Source organism: Carassius gibelio, chromosome A17 (genome assembly GCF_023724105.1).
Source record: "Carassius gibelio isolate Cgi1373 ecotype wild population from Czech Republic chromosome A17, carGib1.2-hapl.c, whole genome shotgun sequence".
NCBI classification, from domain to species: domain Eukaryota; kingdom Metazoa; phylum Chordata; class Actinopteri; order Cypriniformes; family Cyprinidae; genus Carassius; species Carassius gibelio.
This window is the reverse complement of record NC_068387.1, coordinates 4,261,353-4,277,608: the sequence shown is the minus strand read 5'-3', so window position 1 is coordinate 4,277,608 and position 16,256 is coordinate 4,261,353. Positions and strand designations below refer to the sequence as shown.

General features: G+C 37.8%; 1 protein-coding gene across 6 annotated transcripts in view; it reads right to left on the bottom strand.

Annotated features, from left to right (window-relative positions):
• Window positions 1–1,878: 1,878 nt before the first annotated feature.
• LOC128031397 (steroid hormone receptor ERR2-like) overlaps window positions 1,879–16,256 on the bottom strand; it is a 63,263-nt gene continuing 48,885 nt past the window's right edge. For all 6 annotated transcript variants that reach the window (XM_052619637.1, XM_052619636.1, XM_052619640.1 and 3 more), the window contains 2 exons: window positions 6,760–7,029; window positions 1,879–4,679 (listed from right to left, as the gene is read on the bottom strand). In XM_052619637.1, the coding sequence (XP_052475597.1) occupies window positions 4,435–4,679; window positions 6,760–7,029 (515 nt within the window). In that variant the 3' untranslated portion in view covers window positions 1,879–4,434. The remainder of the gene's footprint in view (window positions 4,680–6,759; window positions 7,030–16,256) is intronic.

Sequence of the window (16,256 nt, the reverse complement as noted above, 5' to 3'; positions counted from 1 at the left end):
TCCCTCGGCCATCAGCGCTGAGAGTAATGGAGATGTGTTAGGACGGATACAAGGCCTTGAACACGTACTGATGGGCATTCATGCTTTGATGAATACAAATCTGTCCACGCAATGTGACGCAACACTGCATGCTGGGAAAACCAGCTTTGACTACATTGAACAACCTGGGCCAAAATCAAAATATTCACCCCAATAAAATTGTATTTCCAACAATAGATAGTAATGCTGTAGTTAAGTGTTACTAACACTGTACTCACAATATAAGGCAATATCCTAAATGAAATGCAATTTCAATGGAGATTGATGTTAGTAAGTATATATATACACACACACACAACAATTTTAGTTTTTGCCCCCGTTTTTCATGAACTGAGCTCAAAGATCTAAGACTTTTTCTATGACAAAAGGCCTATTTCTTTCAAATATTGTTCAAAAATCTGTCTAAATCTGTGTTAGTGAGCATTTCTACTTTGCCGGGATGATCCATCCACCTCATAGGTGTGGCATATCAAGATACTGATTAGACAGCATGATTATTGCACAGGTGTGCCTTAGGCTGGCCTCAATAAAAGGACACTCTGAAACTGGCGTGCTGACTGCAGGAATATCCACCAGAGCTGCCTGTGAATTGAATGTTCATGTCTCTACCATAAGCCGTCTCCAAAGGCGTTTCAGAGAATTGGTTTTCACTGTACAGGGCAGATTGCAGACAGCGTGTATGGGGTCGTGTGGCTGAGCGGTTTGCTGATGTCAATATTGTGGCCCATGGTGCTGGTGGGGTTAGGGTGTGGCCAACGAAAACAGGTGCATTTTATTGATGCCACTTTGAATGCATAGAGATACCGTTATAATTATTTGGGTGTGCAATTCACTATATTTTCTATAAAATTGTTTTTGAAAAACAGCAGATACTTTATTATGTGTGTGTGTGTGTGTGTGTATATTATGCTTTTTATTGTATACTGTATTTAGTCTGTGTAATGTTGATGACTCCTGAGACTTACAACAATAAATTAAACTGAACCGATATGCCTATAGATATGCGGTATATTATATATGTGCAATATCATATAGCATGTGTTCATTAATACCATCCAGGATAATGACACTGAAAGCGTGTCTGTGTGTGACACACTTCAGATCAGCAGCAGGGCCGAGTGTGTTTTCTGCAGCACATGTCAGTTCTGGGCTGTTTGCTCTGCTGTCTCTGGGGCTCTGCGGGTCGTCCGGTGTCTCGGAGGACGTCCAGCAGCACTTACACCTTACATTACTGAGCCTCGCTCGCTCTCTGAGAGACTTCAGCAGAGCACATAAAGGTCATCGTCATCCGGCTCCACTGACCACACTTACAGGACAGTAATGCCTAAGTGAGTTCAGCACATGGCTTCAACTCAAAATCATGTACAGATGGGTCCTTAACAGTGCAAATAAAAGATTAACTTCATTCCTTAAAATCATTAATTAAGGCATTCCTGTAGCTCAAACAGTAGAGCGGTTAGACACGAGTAAGATTGTCGAGGATTGCATGAACTCATAAAATGTAAATGCAATGTAAATAGCTTTGAGTAAAAGCATCTGTCAAATGCATAAATGTAAATTTTCGTAAATTTGATGCATTAATTAAAACATCCTTCTAACGTCTTAAAATATCACTTCTAAATTATTGTGCTGTTTAATAATCAATTTAAGAAGTGTAATTTGTTCAATAACACACACTCACAAATATGAAAATATATATTGTCATAAGATCTTACCTGAAATGACCTCCATCCTTAATGAAAAATATATTTTTGTTATATACAACATTTATAAATATCTGGTATAAATGAAAGTTATTCTGGCAGGATGTTTTGAGAGGAAATGAATAGCAGTCTATCAGAGCTTTGAGAGTACGCCTTTGTTACTTTTTCATTTGTGACATAAAAAAGAAAGTGACACAGGTTTTTGTTAAATGAACAATATTATTGTACAGTACAGTGTGGCCAAAGTGATATAATATACACAATCAATATCTTGAGGAGAAACACAAAAGCCTTCGTCATTTTGAACATTGAGGGACCAATTCTGACCCTGACATGCTGCAGAGAAGCAAATAAATAAAAGACAGCATTTACAGATATGCATCTTTTCCTTCCTAAACCGTGAACGGAGAGCCACAGATCAACATTCATGCCACTCACACATTAATGTGTTTTTGGGTAGATGATGAATGTGTCCAAGTGTCCCGTTGTCAAAAAAAGTAGAAAAAAAGCACCTAGATCTGTTCACCAAACAGGACATGGTAAGAGTGTAGTGTGCTTTGGTGGTTAGTATGGTATGAGAAGTTAACCTACTTATCTAGTGATACCAGAAGTTGTGTTACCGTCCACACGACAGAAACGGGTGAAATAAAGGGCACTACAAAACAGAGGAGTATTTACAGAATGTCCAGACGTGGATGAATGATGAGGTAGCTACGTGAATGTTGCATATATGTTCATTACTATGTGTTCATCTCAGTGTAGGACTAACAGATGTTCATGAAGCATTAAGGTACTATTGCGTTATGTTATGAATTGCGTATTCAAACTCAGTGTCATGTGAATTTAGCATTTGTGTGCTGTAGCTTGAAGCATGATTTCAATCAGAATTGATCCCTAATGCGAATCCACACAGTTGCGCCGCTGCATATAAAATGAATCCCTGTATTATCTTCTCGCTCGCTATCTCGTCTGGTCGGCTCGAGATTGTTGCAGAGAGAGATTCGACCTTGGGTGCGTTTCCCAAACATGACAAAACTCGCTGCTTAACCACCAAAGTGCAATGCAACTAACTGGTCACAACTGTTTCCCAAAACGGTAGTAGCACGTTCACACTTCCGTCGCTGATAACAAAATAGACCCGTCGTTAATGATTTCACACTCCAGTAGTGGAGTAATAATAACTGCTAATTATTCAGTTCAAGATTGCAAACAAGATGTGGTCACTTTTACAGGCGAAATCTAATCATAATACGCGTTATCGAGAGTTTTGCAGTCACGCAGATTTAGTTCACATGAATATACCATGCAACAGCTTTGAAAGTGCTTCAGACATTTTTGCTAATTTTATTACTTTTACCATACATTTAATGTCTGATTGTTATAGTTAATTTCCACGAACAACAGAAAGCCATTTGTTTTTTTAAATCACATTATCATGTGTTATGTAATTGGTTGCTTTATTTCAGCATTTAATCCAAACAATTGAATTGAAAATGTAAATGCAATGAAGGCTATAGAATGCACTGCATGTTATCTTGCTTAATGTGAGCTTAATCAAGCTTGTGATGGTCTTCGCGGACATCTGGCTTCGGGAAACACCGACTCGCTAAATGACTGTATGTTGGTGACCATAGCTGCTTTTGGGAAACGCAACCCCAGGACACAATCAAACCCTGTGACCCTTCAGTCACAGCATTGAATCCATTCCTAATGGATATCTCGGACTAATGGCCGTACGGTGGTCTGCTGTCAAGTGGATCGAGGGGTAATAAGCTGTTTATGGTGCCGGCGAGTTCGAAAGCCATTTTCGAAGCGATGCTATTGTGTCAACATGAGGTCAAACACCCCTCCTGTTCAATCTGCTGTCGACTTCCAAGACCTAAAAATAAAGCTGGTGATAAAGACCTGCACCTGCCGCCCACCTTCATTCAGATACATGGCTATAAAAGTCCTGGCAGGGTCTGAGCAGATGATGACGGGCACATCGTTTCCTCCGCCGGTGGCTTAACAAGCCCAAGATAGGTTGTTTGACATATGGGCATCTGATTGTTTTAACACGGAGCGTCCTGGACTTCTGCCACACGTCGTAAATCCTTTGAAACTACATCCAGGCCAAAACATCAGCGACAACAATAACAAGTCGTTTAAAAAAGCAGTACAGTGCAACTCAAGAGGTGGCGCTCCTCATCGGCTCGATTTATTGCTGAGTTACTAGAGTAAGATGACTGAGATCCCGGATGAACGCGTCACAAGCGTCGTCCTCCCAGGATTCAAGAAGAGGTATTTTCAAGGACGTCAGCAAGTTCACATTTAGGGAAGAACCGGCAGCAGCTTCCACATCCAGCCTCGGCCAAATCCTGCCATGAATATTTACAAGTCCTCAAGGTGTCCTGGCGTCGTCCGAGGGCCGGACTGAGGTTGTTGGCGACAAGTACGGAGAGTTAGCAGAAAGAAAAAAATGACTATTTGCTGAACTGAAATGACTTACAGTGTCTTCCATCATATATAAGCACAGATTAAGAACAAAAAGCATCACTGTACAAGTACATAGTATTTGTTATAGATTTTTAAATTATTTTTCCATTTATATTTATGCTTTAAACCCAGTTATTATTTTTTTCAGGTCTTTAAAAACGTCTCAAGCTGTGCTCCGCAGTCTCTGGCTCGATGATGTCACGCGACGAGCAGCCAATCAGACCTTGGCCTCCAGCATCTCCAGGAAGAGTTTGTGCATGGGCACCTTGCCCTGCATCTTGATGCTGTAGAAGTGCTGGATGGCCTTGGTGGCTGTCTGCCGGAGCAGCGGCAGCGTCATGAGCAGCTTCCCCGCCCGCCGAGGGTCTTCTGTGTGCTGACAGCTCTCGTAGTCCTGCAGCGCTTCGTGAAGGGCGTCCTGGAGCTTCTGCACCGACTCCACGTCCTCTATGTGCATGGAGTCTGTCACCAGAACAACACACATCACACATGCTCAGTACACAAACCTACATAGTATTTTGAGGTCACTTAGGATGTAAAATGCAATACGCATCACATATTTTCATGATTTCTGAAGATCATGTGACACTGAAGACTGGAGGAATGATGCTGAAAATACAGCGGAGCATCACAGAAATAAATTACACTTTAACAGAGATTACCTTTTCACTGTTTGTTTGTTTGTTTTTTTGTGTTTTTTTGGAAGATACTTCTTTCAAATTTTTTTTAAAATTATTTATTTTTAAATCCAAATTTTTGGAAAATGGTGTAAATGGTTATAAATATGATCTATACGACGATTTAGAGGATCCATATGTCCTGTAATTAATCATGTCAATAATTAATAATGCGCATTACAAAAAAAAAATAAAAAAAAAATAATAAAAAATAAATTGTACAGTGTCTTAAGATATTAAGTCTTGTTAATTGAAAATGTATATCAAATTTAAGTGATTTCATGTATAAAAACAACAAAAAAAAAAAACAAAGGGTCAGAAAAACAAACCCAATTCAAATAGAGATTAATTTTTTGACTCTACTGGTTTACACATTAACTTTTTTCAGTTGTCATTTTTCAGTTAATAAGACTTAATATCCTTCTTATTTAGCTTCTCAACTGAATGTTCCTTAATTTAAGGCAATTTAGATATTTACACTGGAAAACAAGACAAAAATACTGAGGAAGAATCACTTTTCACAGTGTGAAGCAGAGAGAGAAAATGTGTGTGTGTGTCTGTGTGTGTGTGTGAGGTGGAGGTTAAAAAAACACATCTGAAGAAACAATTTCCTTGCAATCCATCAGAAAGAGCCTGTCGATACGACTGATAAACTGCTAATTACAAAATCAATGGCTATGAATTTTCACAGCTGTCAGACAGCGGCAGTCCCACGAGAACCATCGGACTGAGCGTGTCCCTCTCTCTCCCGTCATCCGGCGCGCGCCAGAGCACACCATCAGCGTTTTCATCTCTCAGCCAGACAAAGAGCGACGCAGAATAAAACGAGGCGCGTGCGGGCCGCATTGATCAGGAGAGGAGAGGACGGGGCCTGCCTTCTGAAGAGCCAGCTGTCGATGTCTTCTCCTCCGAACGCTCGCTGATACTCATTCCATTCGACTTTACACATGATATTGACAGCCCTGGTGTTCCTAATGAAATGCTAAATCGGGCCCCGTGGCTACACTTATGAAGAGAGAGAGAGAGAGAGAGAAACGGGGCTCTTCATGTCACCAGAAACGTGTGAGTGTGCTCGAGTATACTGTACTGATAAATAACGCATGTACTGTACACATCAGGTAGGCCAATCTCTGTGTGCGGCTCCTTTTCAAAAATTTAAGTGACGCAAATGTAACAGAGTAGAATTACCAATAAACATACATTACAGTCACTATTTTGGTTTTGGTTTGTGTATACTTTCAGTAAAAGGTGATATTAATAAAAATGGACTGGGATTGACTGGGATTCCTCTCTGTTACTGTAAATGTAAAGGCTGAATGTGATGAGGTGACATAGTGCATGTCGTTATTTAATAAAAGTTCTTACTTGATAATTATTTCATATGTTCATATTTATCCCATATTTTTGAGATTTGCGAGTTAGGTTAATTGATTTTCTGTGCAATTCTTGTCTAACAGTGAAATGTGTATGAGAGGAACAAGTGAAATATGATGCTAAAACATAATGCACAGCTGTATTTTCAGCATCATTCCTCCAGTCTTCAGTGTCACATGATCTTCAGAAATCAGAATAATATGATGATTTACTGCTCAACAAACATTTCTGATTATTATCAATGTTGAACACAGTTGTGCTGCTCAATATTTCTGTAGAAAATTCACAGATGAATAGAAAGTTCAAAAGAACAGCATTTATTTGAAATAGAAATTGTTTGTAACATTATAAATGTCTTTACTGGCACTTTGGATGTGCAATTTAATGTTTCCTTGCTGAATAAAAATATCAATTAAAATAACAACAAAAAAACGGACTCCAAACAACTAAATGGCAGTGTATGTAAAGCAATCAGATCACTCGGCTGAGACCTGAGTTGGCGAGTGCGATGGCCTTCAGCGTGACGAACTCCTCCTTCTCCACCTTGAGTTTCTTGTACTTGCGCACGAGCTGTAGGATGGACACGTAGAGGTCCAGCAGGCCCGTGAGCCGCGAGTGCTCCTCGTCCATCACATAGTCCTCGGCGTACACCAGCTCGTCCTCGTAGGGCAGCGAGCGGAAGACGATGCTCAGGATCAGGATCTCCATCCATGCGCTCTGCAGTAAACTCATCTGGTCTCCCAGAGACAGGCTGGAGAAACCTGAGCAAGAGACATCAAACCATTAAACAGCCTGGACTCAGTTTACTGAAAGAAGACAACATACTGTATATAGAGCATAATATACACACACATACGTATATAGAACGGCAAGGCCAGGGCTAGAGCATGACAAACCACACTACCAATACAAACCATACTTCATTTCCCCACCAGCAGTGCTGTGTTTAATACAGGAACACCCCAGCAAACACAGTTTGAGGGCATTATCATTGTGTTTCCTCTGACAGCTGTCAATAATGTGTGCAGCACATCTCCTCGACACCTCCAGCTCGCAGCGCTCTGATGATTAAAATGATTGCTTTACAAGTGGACTAAAGAAGCGCTTCTGCTCCGCTCGCCATTAAAGAGCTGATAGATTACAGTATTGATCGCCTCACCCCGCCACACCTGACCCCAAACTTTCATATGAATGCAGAGATGAGCGGCCGATGTCTATCTGACACTCGGGAGTGTTTGTGGGCTGAGAGACAGACAGAGCCGGAGGAAAATAAGAAAGCGGCAAAAAGAGAAACTGAGTGTTTAATTTCCTTTATCAGTTGGGTGAAGAGCGGCCGGGTGTGCTGGAGGATACATTAATTAACAGATTGCGATCAGGACCTGACAATGTGAAGAGGGATCAATAAGGGCCTCAGAATGGAGGTGTGGGATGAACGGGAGCCGCTGGAGATCAGGTCAGCGCAGACGTGCTCCACACATACAGTCACAAACACTTCTTACTACACTTAATGTGAAAGACGTCAGTTATCCGGGCTCAGGACTGGGCTAATGTGAGCTGATTCAGATGCAAAGTGCATTGATTGGTGCATGAATGCCACACGTCGATCACGGCCACCTTTTCCTGGAAGGCCACGAGTGTCTTTGACAAAACAAATGGACAGCCAGGAAACACTGTACACAACTCATGTTACGTCCACAGCGTGACATAGTCTTGAGTTACACAGGATATTAAATAAGAAGAAAAGATGGGACTTGAGTTTAGTCATGGAGAAATTATTGTTATAAACCAGACTGAAGTCATACCTGAAAGGCAGTGTAAGAGAGTAATATATATATATATATATATATATATATATATATATATATATATATATATATATATATATATATATTTCTCTAAGTAAATTAATAAGATTATTGAAGCACATTTTAAAAGAAAACACTACTTTATTATTATTATTACTTAAAAATTTCATGTTTAATTAATTGTTTTGCTTTGATATTGTTATTTGTAAAATATGCTAGCAATTTCTGAGTGAATTTTTTTTAAAAAATGTTTTCATTTTAGATATTATAAAACAGATTGTTATGATCATAAATTCTGATGAGCTGCATTTAACAATGAAATGCTCATTTATGATGCATATTTTATAAGAAACCTGAAAAATTGCTATATTGCTTGAACAAGAAAATGCTTACGGTTAGGCTAATAATACTTGGAGGTAGAATTGTTTATTCTGATAATTTATTTATGTTGAGTCTTATACAATATAGCTTCTTCTCAAAGCAGCTTCATATTAATAAACAGGATTTTAATAGTCTGTGTTATAAAGTTCATCAGTTCATCAGCAGCTCTACAGAAGACCACAGTGTCATTATTGAGCTCAGTTTAATTCTGTGTTAGGATTCAATCAGGTTTATAACAGTGGTGATAACCACTTGCAAAGTTAATATCATTATTCAGTTCAAATTTTGTTCTCATTCAATAGTTTAGTACAGTTAAATCAATAATGCTACTAATTATTAATATTAATTGTGTTTTAAACCCCAAATGTAAAACACTTTATTGAACATTGGTGTCTTTTAGTGTCATTTTGCTGTTATTGAGGTTTGCATTGTGGGTGTTTCAGTCAATGTTGAAAACACACTTCTCTTCAAATGAGATTTACTTTATAAAAACCTGCTTTGACTTTTTACTCTCGATGCAAAAGCAGCTGTCATTGTGATCTAACTTAAGCACTAGTAAAAAATGTAATCAGGTTTTAGCTTGATTTTATGCAGCCCAATGAAATTCACTGCTGGACACATCTTCTATAACAAAGACAAGCTCGGCCATCTCCCCGTGATATATTTCACGCTCGCTAAATCAAAGCCAGCAATTCTGAAAATAGACAAAAGCCGAAACCTTTGCAAAAAGGCCTTTTATGACTCCGGCAGCCTTTTATAAACAAAATAGCCATAAAAACTGACAAGTTTTAATCTACCGGCATTCACAAGCTTATGTTTGAAAATGTATTCCTGTCAGTTTATGGCTCTGGTCTCCTCCTCCTCCTCGTTCTGATGGTTTGTGGTTGGAGTTTGTGTGAGTTTCACTGTCAATCAACATCCTGTCCCCAATGAAACTCTACACCACACTGAAAATAACAGTAAATCATTCTTAAGACATTTGCATTATGCACATATCATGCCGTGCCAAAGGATGTTTGGTGGATAAGGAGTCCATCTGTGAATTTAAGGTGATTAGAGCACCTTATTCTCAGGGAATAGCATTTACAAGTCATATGATGAAGTCACGACCCACTGGCTAATAAACAAAGTCTCGTTTGTTTTAATTAGGGCAAGATATCAAAGGTGAATAGAATAAAAGTTTAACATATATACAGTATCACCATACTTCCCCAGCTAATGAATCAGTACATTAAGACAACTGTTATATATGACATCATTTCTGAAATGTTATGTTTACATTTGCAAATAATTTAATAAGAAATGACATAATTTGCATGGTTTTCCAGAACAGAAATCTGAAGACTGGATAAAGCCAGGTTTACAGAAACGTTCTTGTTTGAATTTGTTGACACATTAAAGGTTTTTCCAGCGGGGATTTTGGATTTCTCTTTTTATCACTGATAAAACTATGACTATAAATCTGAAAATACTGACAACAGACAAAAACATTTTCACCACGTTTTTGGGAATATAATGTTAAATATATATCAGTGTGAATGATATGTGAGCAAGGCCCTCAGTAAACCCATTGAGAATACAGATAGGAATAAAAAAATGTTGTTGAACTTTATGTAAGTGCTATATAAGTGCTCTTTAAAAATATGGGTAGCACTTTATTTTACAGTCCTGTTCCTCATGCACATACTAGGTATTTATTATAGTAATTACAATAACTATGTAATAACTAGGTACTAACCCTGAACCTACCCCTAAACCTAACCCTACCCCATTGTAGTTACCTTGTATTACCAGAACTTTCTTAGATAAGTACACTATAAGTACATGTAAGTATATGTACTGTGAAATAAAGTGCAACCAAAATATGTAATGTATATAAATTGGCTTAATACATAAATTATGTGTTAATGAAGATGTTTGTGTGAGGGTCAGAGTATAGAAATGACCCCTTACTCACTATAAAAGCTCACTATAAAAGTCTCCATTCTGATTAAAACAAATGTTTGTTTGCGTGATTCCTCTACATTCGGCATGACATCATCAGCTGCGACCCAATCAATACATGTCTGCTCATAAATTACGCTGCTCCATAAATAATTTAAGCATCTGTCTCACCTCATCTCACGCCAACCACGACAGAGAACACAATCAAATAAAAGCAAATAAAAGTGTTTATGTCATTCCTGATCATATCAGCCAGAGGAACACTGCTACAGTCTTATTAAGTAAAAAACGTCTAAAATTTGACATATCAGAACTTAATTTCACATTTCTGCCCATTCAGAATCAGAAAATACATACAATAACCTTGAAGTTTAAAATGAAGTCAGATTTCATAATTCATAGTTTCAATGTGAATGATTCATCAGTGACGTTATTCCACATATAAAATGTCTGTCTTCATAATCTTCCTTCAAAATGTAAAACTTACTCGGAATTCCTTTGTTGAGAAACCATGCCTTTTCTTATGTTCTAAGAGTATTTTGCCGAAGTTCCAAATGAGTTATGCAAACATTATTTCCATATGCTTTCTGCACATTTAAAATGTCCTCTTTTTTAATGTATTTAATAGTGTTCTCATAATGTTCGCACAGGAGCATTATTTTTATAGTGTCCATGAAATGTTTTTTCTGAAACATGTTAGTTGGGCATTTTTTTTAAAATGTAATTAATTTTTATAGAAAGTTCAGAGAACATTCAAAAGTGAGGTTTCCATAATGTTTGCAGAACAATAAAATGGCATACCAATAGAAAAAAAAAAAAAAGATTTAAAAAAAATCTGCTGTCAACAAATGTTCTATTACTATCTATCTATCTATCTATCTATCTATCTATCTATCTATCTATCTATCTATCTATCTATCTATCTATCTATCTGTGTATATATCTATCTGTGTATATATATATATATATATATATATATATATATATATATATATATATATATATATATATATATATATATATATATATATATATATATATATGGAGCTGGTTATGAGATGAAACCATCAAAATTATTGACAATGCAAGGTATCGTTCAGAAATAAGTCTTTATTAATGGTTAATTTGTCCCTGTAATCATAATATGCTTGAAAGGGAATACAACTTGTTGGGAGAGGCACGTTTTTCTAATGAGCCTGTGTTGTCCATTATGGAAGCACAATGGCTTCTGAATCCCGTTTCATGTTGAAGATCTATCTGTACTTTATTAACGATAAGTGTCCCATCAGAACCCAGTGCAGGGCTAGAGATCATTCGGTCAGTGAAGCATGAATGATATGACGTTTGGTTCTGTTAAATACAGTAATACCCTTGTCTTAATCTGCTTTCCCTGACCTCCTGACCGGACCGCACCACTGCGTACTCGTCCCCAGAGACACCGCTGGGCCTGACATGAGCCGCTCAGCCTGATGACAGGCCAGAAACGAGGTTTAATCATTCATGTAATTACACATCATTTATTTCCACTGCTAAACAGATTCTGTGGTTAATGAGTAGCCGTGCAGTATTGACGGACCTGACCCTGCAAAACAGCTTCCTCAAGGGATTGACTTGCCATGTCTTCTGTGTGTCTTTAGCTTTGAATAATAACCTGTAACGGACAAATTAACGGAAAGGAATTTATGTGAGAGTGAAAGTCACATTTCTGAAGTGCATTTTCAGTAAACTACACAACACTTGGACAAGACAAATCAAAGATTGAAGTTCAGTTAAGGCCCCTATATACTCAGGGCAAAGTTGTTTTTTTCATTCCTTGCTTAGGGTTGGAAGGGAATTTGAAATACTGGCATCACAGACCAATGGTAGATCGAAATGTAGCTTTTACGGAAATGTAGAGTCTGATCAAGCTGTTTCACAAACTTCGGACTAGACTGATTTTGTTTGAAATGAGGTCACACTAGTTTATTCTTCGATTCGATTGTAATTACCATGGACCAATGGTAGTTGAAAAAGTGTTTCAGCCTGGGTGAACTTTTCTAGAAATGTTGCTTTGGCAAGCTGTTTTAAACTCTTGAAAAAACTGGACGTGAACTTCAGTTTGGCCTGATTTTGAGATAAATTATGACACACCAGTATGTTTTTTTAATTGCGCTTGTAATCGCTTTAGACCAATGGATGGTTTAAAGGGGTTTACCAGCCAGAGCATGTTTCAAACTTTGAAACAAACTCAAAATGAACTTCTGATGTTCACGAAGAAGACGTCACACTAGTTCATTTCCTTGGACCAATGGTAGTTCAAAGGTGTTTACTAGCCTAAGCAAGCTGTTACAAAACGTAACTTTGGCAAGATGTTTTAACCCTTTAACTGTCACCCCCATTTTTGAACACAAACATCTGAACATTTTTTTTTTTTTTTAAAGGACAATCAGCAAATTATTGCAGAAGTGCAATCATTTCAAAATATTAAAGTATCTAAGTTATAGAAGTTTAAACGTACTGTAATGAAAATGTTATGTACTATTTTTATTATATAAAATAACAAAATTTTACTCTAAAATAAAAAAAAAATATGACTAAAAAAATAACTAAATTATTATATGACTAAATTTTATTACGTCTAAATTAATTATGTTGCAAATTTGAAGTTGATAATAATAAAAAAAAAAAAAAAAAAAACTGAGGTTCATGTGAAATTCTATTTAGGGCCATTATACCACAAACAGCCACCAGGTGACAGCCAATCTACATTGCATTTTTAGATGCATTATTACGTCAATCAAAAAATAATAGCCAAATATGGAATCATGAGACTCAAGATTATGCATTTTTTGAATGGGTAACAAACAGCGACAGTTAAAGGGTTAAACTCGTGAAACAAACTACTTTCCTGGGCAAGTAGTCAACTAAGTAGCTCTTGTCCTCTGTGGCAGATGCCCCTCACTCACCTCTCCCATCTCACACATGGGTGAGGACGGGGTCAGATCTGGGCTTCGATTGCCCCATCCATCATGATCACTGCTGCTGAAGCCCGTCATTGGTTAAATTGAATATACTAAGGTCTGTCGGTCGGTGTCTATATTTAATAAAGGCCGCTGATGAGGTGCTGATTTATCGGCCGGCAGTATTCACACTCCATTACAAGGAGATTACACAGCTCGAGTTGGATCAGCCCCGGCAACACAGTAAGGAGATTTCACCGTTTAATGACAACGAGAAAACAGCAAACCCAAGAGATGGGCGGATACAAGTGGAACCACTCTATGAGCGAGGGGAATTATCTGCTGTCATGAGGAGGGATGTGATGCCTGTTAAATTTAGGCTTGATGCTTGTGATTCAACTGCATAAGCTTTGTCAATCATCAATGCCAGTCTAATGAAGGAGCCCATTAATTTATTCTGACTCAAAAATATATATAAAGACAGGGTTTGGTGCTGGCACTTCTTCAGGTAAATTTCACGGGGGACAAAAAAGGTCAATCTTCTCTTGTCAATAGTGTAGTGATGTATGAAGCATGGCTCACATAGAAATTGCTTTCAGACCAAGCAAATCTCTGTCGAACGTGGGGAAATTGCATGACCAACTGAACCCACTGCGAAATCTGCATGGGGAACTTTTTCAACCTAAAGGCCTTCAAATGCTGCCTATGTAGGGAGCTCACTGGGTTTTGGAACAGAGCCATTATGTGTCAAATCAGTACGCTCCTCTTCAATCAGAATGACATCTTTTGAAAGCAAGACAGCTATCCTGCCATGTGACTTCCCACAGCGGACGCTTCAGGTTGGGAAACAATTCTACACATCCTCAACCGCAGAATTCCCTGCTGGAAAAATCCAGCCCTAGGAGTCAGGGGTCCGGAGGCAGGTGATCACCAGCTGTCTAATCTGACAGGGTTACGGTGTCTGACTGGTAACGGAATGTAAAGCCTTATTCCAAACCACATCTGACAGCTTCTGTTGTCCAGAACACGTCCAAATCATCAGACACTAGTTCCAGTGAAAGGTAAGCCGTCACATTACGCATGGCAGCTTTGTCCGTTCTCAAGCTTCCACAAGGCCTCATCAGAACTGCGATCGTGTGGTTTTTACTGTGAAGCGGCGTTAGTATGAGAGTAAGGGATCTCCAGGACTCAGACAGACTGAAATGCGACCCACCCAAGAACAAGAAGCTAGTGTATGTATGTCAAAGGTCTTTAGCACCTTAGCGGCAAAAAAGTCGTCTGTCAACATGTTCCACGCATCAGCTTTAATGAGACGCCACTCAAACTATTTACAGAGACCTCCTCTCTCTGCCGTGCCAAGCGGAGCCCAGACATTCAGCGGAGGGATTAATTAACAATTAATCAACGGCTGATTCGATATGGCCTGACCATACCAGGAGGCTGTTTATGGCCGTTTACTGACAGATGAGATGGGAGTCTAAGCGCGTTGTCCTAACGTGCACTATAAAAGGCTTCACTGTGACATATAAATATGATTGTACTTTGGACAGGTGCGAACAGGGACCCGCGAGTACAGAAAACCAGTGTGTAACGTGTGTACACTAATAATATTAGTGAAAACCTCATCTGAAAGACACTTGATGGATAAAAACAAACCCCATCCGACATGTCTGCCTCCTTCACTTAGAATTAGATCACCTTACCAGAAAAATTAGTCCTGCTTAAAATGCATGAATTGATGTTATAATGGATATTTATAAAATGGAGAAATAACAGCAATTGTAAATCACAACATGGAACAATTTGTTTTACACTGGGAATATTTATCAAATATGCAGCATCTCATAGACCTGATATAATTTTCTTTATCAAAATTCCTATGTAAAGGAAGATTACTCCCTATATGTCCATAGTTTTTCTTTCTTTTCCTTTTTCTTTCTTAATATCTACACAACATATGAAATCTGTGCATTTCAAATCATGGGCACATATAGGTATGTACATGTAAATGTGAGTGTAGAAGTGTATTTGCTTACATATGAATGTATTGAGAAAAATAAAAATAGTTATAGAAAAATAAATAGTTCACCTTATGAGCTGTGAACTGTGTCTTGACTTTTTTTGATTAAAAAATATCACAGTCTTAATAAATAAATGAAGAGGGTCAGTTTTGATTTGAGTGTGGTCTGTGTAGTAAAGAATCCCAGCAAATGCTCTGTCACAGGAGAACCAAAGTAAAAAGCAAAGTGAAAGGCCCAATTAAAGTGCAGATGAATCATATTTCTCCATCACTGACTGTAAAGGCAAAGACTAATGTCTGCTGTAAATGTGCAGTATGTGCTTGTTTTGTTTAATACACTGAATATTGGGATTATAACACCTAGTCCTGTTATGTAAATGGAAAAATACTACTGAACAATATGGGATAATTTAACATCTGATATATTTATACTGAAAATGTAATGACAGCAAATACATTTACTGAAAAGCTGAATTTAATATATATATATATATATATATATATATATATATATATATATATATATATATATATATATATATATATAAAATAGACAGAAAGCCAAACAAAACAAATATTTTGAATTTAAGGGGTGTGTGTGTGTGTGTGTGTGTGTGTGTGTGTGTGTTTGCAAGTTTAGCCTTTATTGTGGGGATCACAATAAACAGAAATATTTGGTTATTGTTTAGCCAGCGGGGGGAAAAAAATGCTTAATGATTATTGTCTGACAAATGTAAAAATAATAGAAGTTTACTGTGAGGGGTAGTTTTAGTGGATAGAAAATATTTTTAGATCTGTATATATAAAAAAAAAAATAGAAGTCTATGTCAATTCCCCACAAAGATAGCTGTGTGTGTGTGTGTTGAGGAGCAGTTTGAGGAGACTGTGTTTTTGGGTCA